This window comes from Amphiura filiformis, chromosome 9 (genome assembly GCF_039555335.1).
Source record: "Amphiura filiformis chromosome 9, Afil_fr2py, whole genome shotgun sequence".
Taxonomy (NCBI): domain Eukaryota; kingdom Metazoa; phylum Echinodermata; class Ophiuroidea; order Amphilepidida; family Amphiuridae; genus Amphiura; species Amphiura filiformis.
The window spans coordinates 31,865,992-31,883,589 of NC_092636.1; the positions used below are offsets into that span (position 1 = coordinate 31,865,992).

General features: G+C 38.4%; 1 protein-coding gene across 1 annotated transcript; it reads left to right on the forward strand.

The window, feature by feature from the left end:
• Positions 1-3,057: 3,057 nt before the first annotated feature.
• Positions 3,058-9,196, forward strand: LOC140160874 (large ribosomal subunit protein eL31-like). The gene is given in 6 exon segments (XM_072184199.1): positions 3,058-3,141; positions 4,470-4,567; positions 4,754-4,879; positions 5,819-5,881; positions 5,883-5,929; positions 8,980-9,196. Coding segments are annotated over 5 exon segments (369 nt in total). The 5' UTR covers positions 3,058-3,141; the 3' UTR covers positions 9,015-9,196.
• Positions 9,197-17,598: the final 8,402 nt, after the last annotated feature.

The window sequence follows — 17,598 nt, forward strand, 5'->3', positions numbered from 1 at the left end:
AAATGTTTCAAATCTTCATGAAATTCTCATGAAGGTCTCAACTTTAATAACAATCTCATATTCTCATGAAAGTCTTGAAATCCCATAAGGGACCTTTCACAAACACTTGTTGGGGGGCTGATGCAAAAAAAATCATCTCAAAAATTTTTCGGGGCCCCCCTTTACAGACCTAAAAATTTCAGGGCCCCCTTTTTGACATGAAAATTATGGGTCAACCTCATGGAAAAGCTTATGAACATGTCCCAACTTGTCCCAACTTGCACCTAAATGGAATAGGCCAAATTTGTTGTCTTTGTAGGTCAACAGAGCAAAGTTCGACACATTATCATAATAAAAAAAATAAAAAAAATAGAACTGCATGTTAAATGGCCAAAATAACCAGTGGTCTTTCACTTTACCTTGTTATTTAAACTTAAAATGGACATCAACCCTTCCCGTCAGTTATTACTAATAAAAATTACTATTTCAACATTTTGAATACAGAATAACAAAATTAAAATTTAACGTACATTAAGGCTTTAACCTGTCAATCTGTTTTTACTTGCATTTCCTAACTTTCTTATTTATTTATTTATTTATTTATTTATTTATTTATTTATTTATTTATTTATTTATTTATTTATTTATTTATTTATTTATTTATTTATTTATTTATTTATTTATTTATTTATTTATTTATTTATTTATTTATTTATTTATTTATTTATTTATTTATTTATTTATTTATTTATTTATTTATTTATTTATTTATTTATTTATTTATTTATTTTATTATTTTCCCTCATTCTGCAGCTTGAGTTGATTTGATTTGAGTTTATTCATGCATATCATTCAATTTACAGAGTTCACATTAAAAAAACAGAGTATAAAAAAAGACATTAAAATTACATTTAAAATTACAATATACAATACAATTGCAGATATATAACCCTTTAATCCCTAAAAAGGGCTTATTTCCAAAGGGGTCCTTTAAGATTTTTAAACATAAAAATGATACTATCATAAATCAAAAATTATTATTGCACAAATATTAATCAGAAAGCCAATATTGCAGACGTGTATGAAAAGGCAAGTCCACCATAACTGGGATTCAATGCCAGACCCCAACCCACCAACCCAACCACCACAACGAGCCCACCCAAAAAGCACACACCCCCAGGTACATTCGGGAATTGCCTTTCCAGAATTTCACTACAGCTACACAGCTGATGAAAATGATAATAATACACCGTCAGGCTTATATAAACTGGATATTTTTTTAATCCCCCCAAAAATGAATGTTGTATTTTTCTGGAATAGGGAACTATGTTAAAACACACTAACAAAATAACTGATTCCAATATAAATAAATAGGCCTACATGTAAAAACTATATGCCAAATTCCAGCTAGACTTCTCCGTAGTCCACTTGCCAATTGTGCATACTCTGGCTATTACAAAACTCTGATTTAGTGTGCACAATTGATAGATTTTCCCAACTGATCTTTTCAGTCACCGTACGCCCTCTGTTAGCTTCCCAAGTGGATTACTGACTTTGGATTGCGGTTTACATGCTTATTTTTACATAACACGGCTGTCTATGAGCTTCTATGGATGAGATTGTCGGAAGTGGCCTACTAAAATTGGCCATGATGTAATGCATCTTTAAATGGATCTGGCTTGTGATTGGTCGCCCAGATCTCATTATTGTTTAAATCCTCCCGACCGTCGGAGGCCCTACTGGTACCACTGATTAACTATACATGGTACACAACTATCTAGGGAATGCGGCGCTTTTGTGCTGGCGCGAAAGTTGGTGGATGAACGCATCTAGCGCGTATGTACCCGGGGGGGGCACTCCAACTTTGGAGGTGACGCGTATGTCAGCTGTTAAGACCCCCTTTTTCAGCATCGCTGTCACCCAAAGGCCCCATATTTTTTACGAACACATGCTCTGTCACCCAAAGACCGGCCCCAGCAACTCAGTTTCATTTATCACTTATTTTGTTACTTATTTTGAAAAAACAAAGACATTTGAAGCCATTTAGAACTAGAAATTTGATTTTCGAGGTTTCTGTGACGCTGTTTCGGTTCTCACCTAGCCTGAATCCTTCTGGCCTCTAATGGCGGCGCCTTTTTTACCCACAATCCTTCACGTTGCCTTGCAGCGGCCGTGCGTGAGTATTCGAGGACTGGAGGATCGAGTCTAGTTCTCACCCAAAGATTCCATTTTAAAAATAGATCATGTTTTCACCCAACGACCCCATATATTTTTTACATTTCGCTCTCACCGAATGCCAAAAATCATGCTCTCACCCAATGACCCCATATTACATTTTGCTCTCACCGAATGCCCCTTAGTGCAAAAGTGCCAGCCCTACCTATATTCACTATTGAAGTGCCCCCCCCGGATTGTACCACCATGCTTAGTCTTATGGTTAGATTTGATTGATAAACAAGTAGGCTATGATTGACAGTGTGTTTTAGAGAACGAAGTCCCGGGGTAAATTCTGCTTAAAAATAAAAGTGAAAGTCCCCTGAGTCGCTTTTTAACTCGGATAATAAACTGGCAGATTCTAAAATTAGAATTGTTCAGTATTGAAATGCCATTATAGGCCTAATTATGCCATTATGATAGAAAAACTTATGATATGATGCATTCAATAATATAACCTTACGTATACTTTACTTCTACTGTCACAAATATAATTAGGCCTATATAAACTTTTTCATAACCATTTTATACTAGTATTTTGATGTAATAAATATCAGTATAATTTCGAGTTCAACTGAATGCGTTCATCATGATTAGGCCTAATAACATTTTTATTCAAAAATCGACTATGGCATAGTCTAAATTCCAGCCAAAAACTCAGGTTTGAGAAAAAATTGACTGAGGTGTCAAAAGTGACCTACGGACCACTTAAAATATTTGCCTACATTCGTCCGATCAGCCGACGGCGCTGACACCATGCAGCAAATCTTCACTACTCCGTTTGTGAGGACATCCAGAGACATGAAAGTCTACCTTGCAAACTTTTTACAGCACACCGTCAGGGATATGACACCGTTTGGTTGATGATCATACCGCCCTCATGTGGTAGATTAACCACCAGGCAATTTAACCTTTGACCTTCCTTTTTCACGTCGATTATCAGCGAAGGTTAGCGAAACTAAAAAATCCCATATTTGTATCCACTAACATCTTGTGTTCATGGTGTCTTTTTGCATTCATATTGCCATATACTTGTAAATAAATGTATATTCAACCCTTTAATGATTTTAAAAGAAGATGAGATATTCATATTAGTATCGAAAGTGAGGTTTGAAATTTAGGTTCCAATAAGGTCTGAGGCACTTCGCTACATGAATAATCAGATCATGGAGTTCATGAGTTAGCATGTTACAGAATCAGAAGCATGTACCTCGATGATATGATCTCGGCCAAACATCGGAAAATATGAACCACCCATTATTGATAATGCTAAATTTACCGTTTACCAGGGGCTAGCTAGGTGGGAACCGGGGACCCCCGAAAATTGCATGATTTGGCCAAAGCAAAGTCGAGTACCGTTCCCGTAAACTAAAAAAAAGTGCTCAAAATGGGGCGATCCTGACTGTTAGACCAACCGCGCTGTATAGGGCTCAAGCTTAAATTAAACTATTCAGCAAATTGTACCCGTTTTTTAACAAGCTAAAACCAATTTTTGAAAAGAAGCTTAATTAAAACATCCATTTTTTAATCATAAAAATCATCTTAAAAATATTTAAATACAGTGACCCACCTAACTATATTACTAATCTATGTTTCCGATGATATCCAAGAAGCTATAATATTGTGAAAGAGGGCAGGGCTAAGTTTGAGTAATGAAGGAAATTACAGGATAAAATACATCACGTTTTTCGAGAAATTCGCCATCCTGAATAAATGCAGAATTGCGTCACGCAGTAAAACGATGTCAAACGCACTTGAAAATGCATGATACGCTAGCGTAAATTACCGTCAAAATGAGCGTACATCAAGCGCTTGTGCTACCGTATACATGCGAAAACTTCGGAGCTGGCATCACCGGTCTTGTTACCAGCTCTTTTACGTCAAAAATAGCTATAAAAACATGAATTTTGGAACAAAATAAAGCTTGTTCGATGGAATAAAAGGTATGTTTATGTACTTGAAAACATGTGAAAACCTTGTTGAGAAAGTTTAATAATGAAAATTTGCAATTTGTACCTTTATATAGCTCGGGTGGTCTAAAAGTCAGGATCGCCCAAAATGGAACATGGAAATGACTAAAAATGGGACACAAACTTGACAAATTGCGATCATTGGAATGATTGCTTGTTGTTCAGTGTTCACATTCGTATATTGGCTTTCAATTTTTGTCATATCAATTGCTAGCACTAAGATCGCATGTGCACACGTGCAGACAGGTAGTTGTAAGTTACTGCAGAGGAAAAGTTACATGCATTTTTTTGCTTGTCTTCCCCCAGATGGCCAAGAAGTCCGATAAGAAGAAGCCGCGTTCGGCTTTGAACGAGGTGGTGACCAGGGAGTACACAATACATCTCCACAAACGTATCCATGGAATGTAAGTATTACAAGTTATATTTCAATTGTTTGGACTGAAATTGAATCCCAGAACTCAAAAAGCTAAGCACTTTATAAGGTCAAATATGGTGGGCTAGAGTGGTCAGTGGTAGTAGGCCTACTGTAGTTATGTGATCTGAAATGAATACTATAATGTATTTGCACATCCAAATTTTTTACTCTACAGTGGCTTCAAGAGACGTGCCCCACGTGCCATCAAAGAGATCCGCTTGTTTGCCAAGAAGATGATGGGCACAGAAGACGTCAGGATAGAGCAGAGACTAAACAAACATATCTGGTCCCAGGGCATCAGGTGAGCAATCTAGACAAATACTAAGATCTCATCTTGGTAGAAGCTGCTCCAAACCTCGCAACATGCATATCAATAATGTAATCAACTTCCTGTGGCGATCATCGTATCCCAAAATGGGTGGTGTTATACCCCCTCTATGGGCTGAAGACACTGTTTTTGAAGCTATCTCAATGGTGGAGCTGCACCTTGCAATTGGACTCCACAGTTGGTATACATGTGTATAATACACACACCTCCACCGATGAAATGTTGATACAAACACATGTAACACTCTCGTGCACACACATGTTTACAAAGCACTGGTAGGCCTTCACAAAACTTGTCATGGCATTGTAGGGCAAAATGGTTCACACATTTCTTAAAGATTTCGCCTGGCATATTGATGCAGAACATGACCCAGCAAACAAAAACTTTTTCAAAAGGGCGCTCAAGGTTGGTAGAAAATTGCTGGGAACTAAGCAATGAAAACATCACACACACAAACAAAATTCCCCCTACACACACACACACACCCCCTGTTTGTAAATGCCGTCAAACGAGGACCTTGAATTTTAATTTTCCTTTCTTTTGCTAAATCCTATCTAACCGAGGACGCACACATCAGCAATTAATCAACATACCGTGGACCTCATTTACACACGCTTGGGAATTGGATACTTGCTACCATCCGTGGTCCTGTCCATAACCCCTCAACAGAGGACTAGTTTTAAATGTGTTTTTATGCTATTCGGGATCTCCTGGTAAGGTCAGTTCAACCGAGGACGTCCTAGGTTAGGTGTGCGTCCTCGTTTGTGTAGGGTGTGTTCTGGTACGGGTCCTCATTTGCCGGCAATTACCGATGCACATCCACCCCCTATACAGCAGGAATTGTACCCTCCAATTTCTGTAGATGATGAATGTTGAATTGACAAGAGGGTGCTTTCTTATTTCATGTCACAGGAGTGTTCCATACAGAGTACGTGTGAGACTAGCCAGAAAACGTAATGAAGATGAAGACTCCCCACAAGCTCTACACATTGGTCTCCTTTGTAGAAGTGGTCACCTTTAAGGGTAAGCAAAATGTTTGTCTGTTTGTTTGTCTACCAAGTTGTGCAAGCAACAAGAAATTGGATACATGTATGAGATAGAATACCATTTCATTATAAAGTCTGCACAAAAAGTAACTCAGCTGTTATAAATACGCCTATAGATTTAAAATTAATAATTGTTTTCACAATATTTCAACATAAAAAGAAGGATGATTTATTTGTGCGCATTTTGATACCCCATTTGTCCAAATTTGTTCAATATTGACAATACAGCAGTGTTTTGAAAGAAAAGTACCCCAATTTAAAAGTTGCAGTTATTTGTATTGATTTGAAGTAAGCGCGAAGATAATTGCGGGCTTTACGTGTTACAGTGCTGGCATTATAACCATTGATCGCTGTAAACTGCAACTTTTAAATTCGGGTATTTTTCTGTAAAAGCACTACTGTGTTGTTAATATTGAACGACATTTGACGAATGGGGTATCAAAATGCGTGTAAATAAATCATCCTTCTCTCTATGTTGAAATATTGTGAAAAAACTTATTAGTTTCGAATCTATAGGCGTATTTATAACAGCTGAGTTACTTTTTGTGCAGACTTTAGATGAAATAGTTTGGCGTGAACAATTTCAATTTTGTTCTTGGAAAGAATAGAACTTGTGTAGCCATATCATAAGGCCATGCGTTTTGAACTCAACACCCAAAAAGGGTGGTGGCATCACACTTTTCACTGTGATCATTTGGTTTTATAAGTGTATCTTTGGAAGAAAACAAGATATGACAGTAAATTTGGTGTCAAATGATAGCTAAGGTATTATGGAGTTTCAATCAGATATCTTGAATATTGACAGAATGGCACTCAATTCAATTGACCAAGTCAAGGGTGGTGGTGGCAGCGGTGCATGTGGCAGCGGTGCAGTCATGTACAAACCCTATGGGTAGTTTTCATTTAAGTGTACCCGATTATAAAATTGGTCATACGATACTTCAAATTTGTTCCAATAACTATAAATTTGGTATCAAAAGATAGCTTAGTTGTCCATGTACACATTTAAATAGCTTAACTTTCTCTAATTAAAATGAGATGACTGGTAACCACAAGTAAGTCACATGACATTCAAATTCGTCCCTATTCTCTACACAGTAAAGTAAACCCACATTTTCAAGCGCTATATACCTCTTGAGATTACCACCGCTGTATTTTGAAAAGTATACACCTTATGATAGCAGAAGTATACATTTCTGGAAAGCTCTTGGCTCAGGGAATCCAAAAATGGCCTTCAAATCAGTGTGGGGTGTTACCCCAAGAAAATATTTTTGAAAATGTACCAGACTGATGGGTTGAAATGGTATAAAAATCTACCGCCATTTTCTGAAATACACATTGGTTTACTATCATAAAGCTTTATATCATTAGAAAGCTAATGGTCTGAACATTTCAAAACTGCATTAAGAATTGATGGAGGGGTACCGGTACACATTGATGAAAATCCGTGCCTCAGGGAAGGTTCATCTAAAATGAAAAAAAAAGGCTTGCATTTTAAAAATTATTTCTTTCCACATGCACCCTACACTAGTTCTGACTCCATATTTAGATTCCTTGGGCCAATAGCTTTCTAAAAATGTATACTTTTACTATCATAGGGTGTATAGATTTCCAGATATGACCCGTTATACCAAACTTGGTGCATCGTAACAGAAAATTTGAGGTGTGACGCAAAGTCGGCGAGTTCAGGATGCATGGCCATAATGATGCAGTTGTCAGTACACGCTGAGGGATCCCAAGACACGTATTGGCAGCACAAAAGTGTATATCATGTACTTTGGGTCTTTACTTTGCCTCTGGCTCAAACTGACAATGGCTGGGTGGCACAAATATGAACTTTTTTTTTTCAAACAAATGATTTTTTCATCATAAAAAGAGCAACAACAACAACAAAAAATGGGGGGGGGGAAGTAGTTTGTTTTTTTTTAGTTTTCTAAAAATATTTTTGGCCAGAAAAGCAAGTTATAGGCCCAAACTGACTTGTTATTCAAGGTTGGAAACCAGAGAAATACTGCTACTAAAAAAAAAAAAATGCCAATTTTTTTTTACAAACTTGGATGAACTTGTACATTTTGATTACCTTTGCTTCTATTGAACAGTCAGGGACACATTGAATTAGTATGCATTGCTAGCTGTGCAATAGAAACAAAAGTAATTAAAATGTACAACTTTTTCCAACTTTGTAAAAAAAATTGGCATTTTTTTTTTTTGAGTAGCAGTATTTCTCTGGTTTCCAACCTTGAATAACAAGTCAGTTTGGGCCTATAACTTGATTTTTTTTTTTTAAGAATTTTTTTTTATGTCGACACACTGTCGACGTCGGTATACGAATTATATCGACATATCGACAATAAAAAACGGTGCCGACCACAGCCCTAGGGGGAAGCAGTGTACAAATTAAGGGAAAAAATCAGGTCAGGTCCTGAAATTTGGTCATCCGCCAAAATTTTTGGTCATCCGTATATAATTTAAAGTTTTCTTTTTTTTAAAGTTAAATTAGAACTTTGCATATTAAAAACACATTTTGTGTCAAATCAACCATGAATGATCCTAGCAATCAGCTCTAGGTCAAGTTACACTCCAAAACGGAAAATATTAAATTAAAAGTATGGGCATCTGACGGATAACCGCAGTGAATTTCTGGTCATTCGCCTGCAAATCTGGGCTTCAGGATGACCGAATGATCACTTAATTTGTACAGTGGGGGGGGGTGATACCCTGTAGACTATTTTCCCAGGGACTGTGTTTTGAAATTTGCAGGCAAGCATTGTACATGTTAACTGCTCAGTGACAGAAGTGGGTAAATGCAATAGCTGCCATTGGTAGCTGCCATGTATAGATAAGTACAATATACTGTGTGTAAAATATAAATAGCCAAATGTTCACAGGGCAGCTATAATATTTAAAAAAATGCACTTGCCCACTACTGGCACTGAGCAGCCGGTGTACCGAGCAGTCACATGTACAAAGATGACACTGAAATAACTCTTCCTCTCTTTCTCTTTCTCTCTTTTCTTGCTTTTACAGGTTTGCAAACCATCAACGTTGATAGTGAAGACTAGATATATAATTGATATCAATTTCCGGAGTTCACAGGAGACTCGGCAGTTACAAGTGTTAAAATGGGATCATCGTGAATAAGGAACACTAAAAACAACGCTAACACTGAGAAAAATCTGCTCTTTAACATCGGAGCTCTGCTGAATACTGGAAATAAATAAAAGAGAAAAAAAAATCTGAAGAAGTTGTTAGATCTCTCATTGTGTTGAGCTACCGCCTACCGTATCTTTTATATTGTTAATACCGCCACATACAAAAGCACCACCAGCTATGGGGTGAAAATTGGGGGGTATTTGTTTATTTGCTGATGGTGCGCGGAGACAAATGACAATTCTGGGTCTCATCTGAAGCGTTTTTGTATACTATTGTGTGCAGGTTGCATCAAGTGCGTCTCTCAAATGCGCCCACAACTGCCTTAAGCACATTTCGAGGGAAACGGAATACCCCCAATTTTTGCTACATGATGCCTGTATCAAGATGGCGGTCGAGTCCTGGTTCTCTGTCTTTAATTCTGTGGGGACCACACATCACTGACAAGAAACCCTTCCTCTTCTCCTTTTTTACATCCATATCAAAAGGAGGCACTTGTCAGCTGCTACATGTGTCTCCTTTAACATTTAACACCTAGCAATAAATACCAGAGTCATCTCAATTAGAGGTCACTTCATCTTCATCCCAAGTCATATGGTTTAGGAATGTTCCCTGTATTCCTAAACCATGTGACTTGGTAATGATTTGATTCTGAAGTGACCTCCACTTGAGATAAGCCTGGTATTTATTCCTAGCTAATTTGTAAAAAGAGACATGTAGCAACCGACAAGTGCATTCTTTTGATGTGGATGTAGACATATTGAGTTTGTCCCATGATGCCAGATTGCATGGGTTGTGTATATTATATCGTGTTTGATGGCTTTTGTACTCCAGAAAAATACAGCTATAATTGTTTTGGATTCAAAAATATTATCCTGTTTTGCCAAATATGCACTTTGCATGTTTTCTTACAATTGCAATCACAAAATTCAAAGACTTTGAAGAAGTCAAAGCACCCAAAATCTTGTGTATGCTAAAAGGGTTTGCTAAATCACTATGTGTTCAGGCCTCGAAATAAGGCGGGCCCTCGGTCCCTCGGCCCCCGAAAATCAGTGAGGGCCCGCAAAAGATACGTCCGGCGGGCCCAAAGGGCCCGCAAAATTTGTGGCAATTTTATCACTTACAGACTTGAGCTTACTGCAGAATTCAACAGTCATGCAACACCAACAAATCGCCCGACTATATTGCATTCTAAATTCACATTTTGGGAGAATTGAAGTAAATTCAAGGCCAAAAACATTGTTATTTACTTAGATCTTTAATAATATTAGATAGTTATGATGTTAAAGTAGGTGTAATAACTCTGTTTTTTCACATAAAATCGGCCGTTATTGTGTTTTTTGGTACTTCGGGATAGCACAATACACCACTATAATACAGCAGGTCATGAATATTAATGAGGTTCTGTCACTGTGGCGGGTTTATAATAGCACTGCATGACTTTTGCATATTAAATCACTTTTGATTTTGATAAAATTGGAGATATAAAGGAAATGAAAAAAGACTGATTAACCGGGACTGATACTAATGACAATGTTTAAAAACAAATCAATTCAAAATAAAATAAACACTTTTTTTGAAAAAAAAAAAAACCAGCATCATCTAAAAAGGTTGCTTGCCCTATTTTTTTTTTCTTTGGGCTTCTCTCTTTCTATTCTTTCTAGTACTTCTTTATGTATATTAGTTAATTACCTAATTACTTAATTACTCCTACTTATTAAATAATCTATTCATTTGAATGTTAACATATGGGTTATTTGTTTCTTTATTTTCCTTAGGCTCCTACAGTTACTCACTTTTTTGTGGGGGCCGGGGTCACATCTAGGTTAAAATAAATAAAATCAATGGCCCAAATTTGGGCCCCCAAAAATTTGTGAGGGCCCTCAAACATTTAAGATCAAGGGCCCAAATGGCCCTCAGAAATTCTGGCTTATTTCGAGGCCTGTATGTGTTGCTTTTGGAAAAACAGGATAATATTGTTTTAACCCAAAACAATTAGTGCTGTATTTTTCTGGAATCTGTAGGTCAGTTTAGGCCCTAATGTAGGGTCCACAACACTATGATTCACATCATGCTCATCTATCAGGGGAACAGTTCTTAAACCCCCAATACATTTGTACATTCATAGAATGACCTTTCAAGATTTGGGTACAAAAACTCATACTCTGCAACTTGAGGTCAAATTTTGGACCATGATTATGTAATTGAGGTTATTGGACTATGCCATTGGGATGAGGCTCTTGTGGTCCATAGTGCAACTTAAAAGTTCCCCCCAATACTTTTTGAAATAAGTCCAAAAAATATTTTATGTAATGTAAAAGGTATGTATAGCTCTATTGTTTTACACATGTGGACCAATTTACAGCGTAACACGCTATTATGTTCAGTCACAATGGTTAATTGTGTAAGAAAAGAGGCCGTTTAAAAGTTGCACCCGAGTCCATTATAGCAGTCAGGTTTTCTTTAGAAACAAACGCATGAATAGACCTGGCTTACTGTATTGTTTGAGAGCTGATTCCTATAGACTCAGATGCAACTTTTAATACTGTTTAAAACGGCCTCTTTTTTTACATAATGAACCATTGTGACTGAATGCAATAACGTGTGACACTATAATTTGGTCCATATATGTAAAACAAATACGGCTACCCATACCTTTTTACATGTTTGCATTTTGTCAAATATTTTTTGATTTAGGGGGAACTTAAAAGTTGTGGACCCTCTAGCTTTCCTGGTTTATTTATTTTATTTTCACATGAAAGCTAAAGCTACTGAGTTGTGAAGATGCCCAACATGAACAGCAACATGCTTAAACCGTTTCACTTAATTTTGAGTCTGGACATTCAGCAACGTCATCTGTCCATTATCCTGACAAGAACACCATCACCAACAATATGATAGTTGACACCATTTCAGTATGTTGCTGTTCAGATAGTGAATCTGTACTGAAACACACAAGTTTTTGAATACTCTAATTAAGGTCCGATTAGGCTTCCTAAGCCAGCAGGCTAGCCCTACCAAGTCCATTATTGTCCTGCCTGAACTATGTTCAGAGGGAGACTTGATAGGGTAACCGTAATTAAGTACCTTAATTTGCATGATTAATACGTATCAAGCAAAATACCTTGTGAATCTATAGATTATCCGAGTGCATTCAGAGGTTTTCGATCCGATTTTCAGGGCAAAATATGCTAAATCACAAGATCATCTTGGGTCAAATTGCCATAGATTAGGCTTAAAAATAGGCCCGACCCTGGACTTCTTTCTGATTTTTTTTTTTTTTTTAAATTAAAAAAAAATTCAATTAAAAAAAAAGAGTTCCAAGGCCTTTATCATACGCAATTTACCGCTTAAAATGTGTGTTTAAAAAAAAAATTGCCAACCGACCTACCCTATTTTTTTTTTTTTCATGTTATGCCAATCAAACAATTTTCTTTTTTTTTAGGCCTTATGGCAGGTTAATGAATGGTGGGAATGACTATGGGTCGAATCGCCATAAATTAAAGATTCATGAAATTTGGTGGGAACTGCCACCGTCCCGGGGCCACCGTAGCAAGACAAAAAAATGCCAAGGTCATTTTGGGTCATCTGGAGGAAAATTGCCATAGATTGTTGCAGGTTCATGAAAGTTGGCGGGAACGACAACCGTAGCAAGACAAAAAATGCCATGGTAATTTTGGGGTCAAGTTGTCATGGATTGTTGCAGGTTCATGGAAGTTTGTGGAAACAACTGCCATAGCGAGACAAAAAATGTCAAGGTCATTATGGGGTCATCTTGGCAGACGCTTAATTCAAAAAACAATAATTGAATAAGTTCTGTGAACTTAAAAAAGACCAGCTTTATAAATCAAGGTTATAGCAATAGCTTTTTGAATTAGACTGAACCCCCAGAAGATGCAGAAGTCAAATTTCGGACAAGGAGATTTGGTGAAAATAGCAGACACTTCTCACATTTTAAAAACCTTGGTCACTATATACATGCAGTTTGCCCTACTATAGGGCCTTTTAAACACACTATACCCTGAGAATTGCTAAAACCCAGTGACCGCTCCACCCGAAGATGGATCACTGTCAGTGGGTTTCGCAGTTCTCTGGATGTAGCCAGGGTCTATTATATTGTGCTGATTTTGGATTGCCACAGTCTAAAGGCCCTATAGTTGGGCTACATGCAGTGGTGGTACCAGCAATATTTCTCAAGGGAGTGGGGAATTGGGTGATTATGGCCCAAAATAGTGCATTTTGTGGGTCATTTTTGACCAGTGGCATCAAATTGCCCCCCCCCCCAATATCACCTTGGCTCTCTATAAAAGCCCTGGCTATGGCACTGTGTTGATGATATAATGGGCTATTCCAGTTGGAATTCATACACCCCCCCCATAAGATCTTAATCTCTCACACAGGTGGTGTAGTGTAGATTTCAAATGAAGTCACCCATTCAGGTAACTCCATTTGATATTCACACTCTCTGTGTAGAAGAATAAGGTCATGTCTTCCATAGGGAGGGTATGAATTTCAACTGCAATAGTTCATTGTTCTCCAGCAGGATTTTGTCCAATGATGCACCAAAATAGTCTAGTCAATCTAGGAAAAATAATGGTTTGACGGAAACATCAAAAAACAAAACAAAAACAAGCTAAAACCTACAGTTTTGTGGCTGCACCACAAATTTTTTTTTTTTTCAGGGGGGGCATTCACACATGTATATTTTTTTGAGCAATAATTTGCACGTCAGCACAGCACAACTCTAGGCCTTAGACAGGGGCGGCGGAACGATTTTGAAAGTGGGGGCCAGTCAGGGTGATGTAAAAAATGAAAATAATGGCTGCGAAGCCTGAGAAGTGAGAAACTTTTGCAAAATGAAGGCCCAATTGAAACTATTTGATGGACTATTTTGGTACTATTATTGTGTACAAATTTAGTTTAAAAAATCCGAAAATGGGTTAAATGAAGGCCCAAATTGAAGTCATTCGTGGTTAAGTTTTCACTATTATTGTATAAATTATTGCTTTTAGTGTTGGGTGTCCAAAGCAGAAGCGAAAAGGGGAATTTGTTTATCCATAGGCCTACACACTGTGTACTGTAAAAGTCAATATTTTCGCGAGAAGATATTTTTGCGATTTTGAAGATTTTGTCAATTGCGCGAGAATTAAATTTCGCGGTTTTGATATTGATACAATAGAAACCTAATGCAAAAGGTTATTTTCGCGAGTTCTTATTTTCGCGATTTTATGTCCACTCGCAAAATTTGTGAAAATAAAAACCTCGCGGAAATTTCTACTTTTACAGTATTAACACAGTGGAGTTGGAAAATTTTGCAAAATGAAGGTCCAATTGAAGCCATTTCGTGCATCATTTTTACACTTTCTTTAAACAATCAGAGAGATTTGATTATTTATGTTCATCCAGACATGTTACACACAGCACATTATGGGTTAAAAGTGGGGGGGGGGGGGCAGCCCACCTGCCCCTCCCCCATAACATTATGGGTTAAAAGTGGGGGCCAGCCCCCTGGTCAAAAAGTGGAGGGGCTACTGGCCCTTGTATAAAGGAGGCACGAATGTCAGCTGAAATTAGTGAGGACGCTGTTCAGGTGCCCGTAGTTAATAAAATTTGACTGAAATGGTCACAAAAAATAAATTTTTATTAAATTTCAGACTTTATACTTTTAGAAAAATGAGATTACTTTCTTGTATTTTCACATGTCTGAATCTGAAGTCGTCGCTGGCAAAAATATCTCGAGGATACATCACACCAACTTGCGCAGCGGTTGGATGGCAGAGCAATTATAGTTTTGGTTTAATGTGTTGAACTATAAAGTTAGCTTTGAAAGTATTCAGGTCAGGACCCGGGGGTCAGGACTCTCAGCAACGGATGGAGGAAGCTGGTTCCTAGACTGCGGAACTCAGTCTTCAATGATAATCAGTCATTTATCTATTGGTTGTTATAATATGACTATCATTTGAAGACTGAGTTCTTATGATACATCCCCTACATCTTCCGAGGAGCAGTTTCAGACAATAGCTTCGGATTATTGGGGCAGAGGTTATCTTTTGAATTCTTTCATGAAAGCATAGTCACGCCTGTGGCTGGCTGGTTCCAGCTAACGATGGTTGATGGGAAGAATGACTTCTGGTAGATGGTGGTCTTGCATCTTCTTGTTGTGTCCCCCACAGCGACATCGCCTGGCTAATAATTACTTGGTACAGCAGATATACTAAAATAAATACCCGGGATCGATACACATGAATGTGCTATGCACGATTTTGATATTCAGGTGAAAATCTTTGGATACCGGGATAGAAAATTATGAATATCTCCCGTAAATGATTTCGTCTAAAGAAGCTAGTTGTGGCTCCTTGCAGTTGAATATACGTGTTGAACAGATATGAAAGTCGTTAGCTTGCATCTTGATAAAGAAGCTTGCGTCTTGAACTCAAAAACTGACAATAGGCCTAATTCTGATTTTATATGTGCTGAACTATATAGCGCAGTGTTGGCCGATCGTGGAGGTACCCGGTAGCCCGGGGGTACTCAAGTTTGGTTTTGGTAGGGACGTGCGCTGAGATTTTGGAAGTGGACCCATAAATATATACCAATTTTTCAAGAAATTTGGACCCATTGATATACCAAAAGTCAAAATTTTCGGCCGAATTTAACCAAAATTGTCTTAGTTTTTAAAAATTTTCCCAAAATTTTGGGAAAATTGTAAAAATTTTGTCTAGATTATGGAAAAATTGGGCTGTTTTCCGAAAAAATTGAGAAAATTTTGAAAAAAGGACCCATTCATATACCAAAATAGGCTTTGAAAAAGGGGTCATTGATATACCAGAAGGCCGAAAATGCTACCCATGTTTGCGGCACGTCCCTGTATGGTAATTTGTACTGAGTACCCCCCCCCCCGGGCCCGGTAGTCTAAAAGCAGTGACCTATGGCGTACCATGCTCACTACTAGCACTGCACACAGCGAGGTCAGTCACCGGGCTATTGTCCAGGCGCGTAGCAAGCGGGGGGACAGGGTGGACGAAGTCCATGGGCCCCGAGGGTTCAGGGGCCCCGAGCCCAAAAGCCAAAATTAAATAAGGGCTGATAATGGAGAGCAGGGCCGAATTTACCACTGGGTCAGATGGGCCCGTGTCCAGGGCCCCCCAGAATTGCCCTATGCATCTTTCTTTTAACCCCAATAACAGCATGTTTTTTGGCCAAAATAGGGTAAATTGTCCAGCGCTTGGCAGCTGCATTCAAATAGCAAAATTTATGTTCAGTGATCTGGGCTAAAATAGTCTGAAATTGAATTTTTTCGCGTGCTTTGCGCGCAAATGTCCTATTAACATCGTAACAAAATATGTTATTCCCCCTCTATATTATAGGCCTATGTAGGCCTAAACCAAAACTTGGCCACGATGCCTTCCTCGGCACGTGAGTTCGGGGCCTCCGAATTTTGGCCTGGCCCAGGGTCAACATAAGATAAATCCCACCCTGGTTACAAGGGCCCCGGTACTGCTCCTTGTCCATGGGCCCCTGATGCTCTTGCTACGCCCCTGCTATTGTCAGTAGCCTTATTCAGATGTCCTTCGCCCATTATGCATCTCAAAACTTTTAGTGGATTCAACCTACCATGCCGCAATGTATGCCATGAATAGAGGGCGAGATGGCCGAGTGGTTAAGGTGTTGCGCTGCCGGCCGGGAGATACGATCGACGAGGGTTCGAGCCTTGGGCTTGCCTCAGGTGAAAATTCTCTTCACTTCCAAAAAGTTCCAATAGGGCCTATGGTCAGAAATCCTTCAATTCAGTTCAGTTATTAATTTCAGAATTTAATTGAAGAATTTCTTCTCACCCCATACAGTACACTGCTTATCACGTGCAGATATAGGTAGCGTATGTGCTTCGTCCGTGATTCGGAAGTCACGTAAAGCTGTTGGTCCCATGTACAGGAAGAGTCAAACCCTGTGCATGTTAAGTGTCAGAGCTATTCGAAAAGAGAAGGGGGACCATCCCCGGTTCTGATATCTGCAATCAATCCTAGGTACCAGGATCGTGCATAGGGGAAAGTGGGGTAATCCCGGGCACCTTTCGTTAAGGCTACACAGGTAGGCCTACAAGATTAAATAAAGTTCATCAGTGAAAATCATATCAATGCAAAGAAGGAGTAATGTTAACTAGTAACCAGTTTTTAATAACTCAACATCTATAGTTAATAAGTTATAATTAAAAACAAAATTGAAAAAAAATGATGGGGTAATGCGGACACGGGGTAATCCCGGACACATGATTGTTGCTAAGAGGGAAAGTGGAGTAGGATGATATCCCCTGAATGTATTAGGTACTTCTGTTACCTCAAGCATACAACTATGGGGACTGTTGTTGTTGTCTATATCATTCGAAATAACAAGTGTCCGGCATTACCCCATCTGTATAGAGACGCATGTGTGTCCGGGATGCGATTATTTTTTCGTCCCGGGACACTGTGTCCTCTTGGTGACCTTGTGGTGTGATGT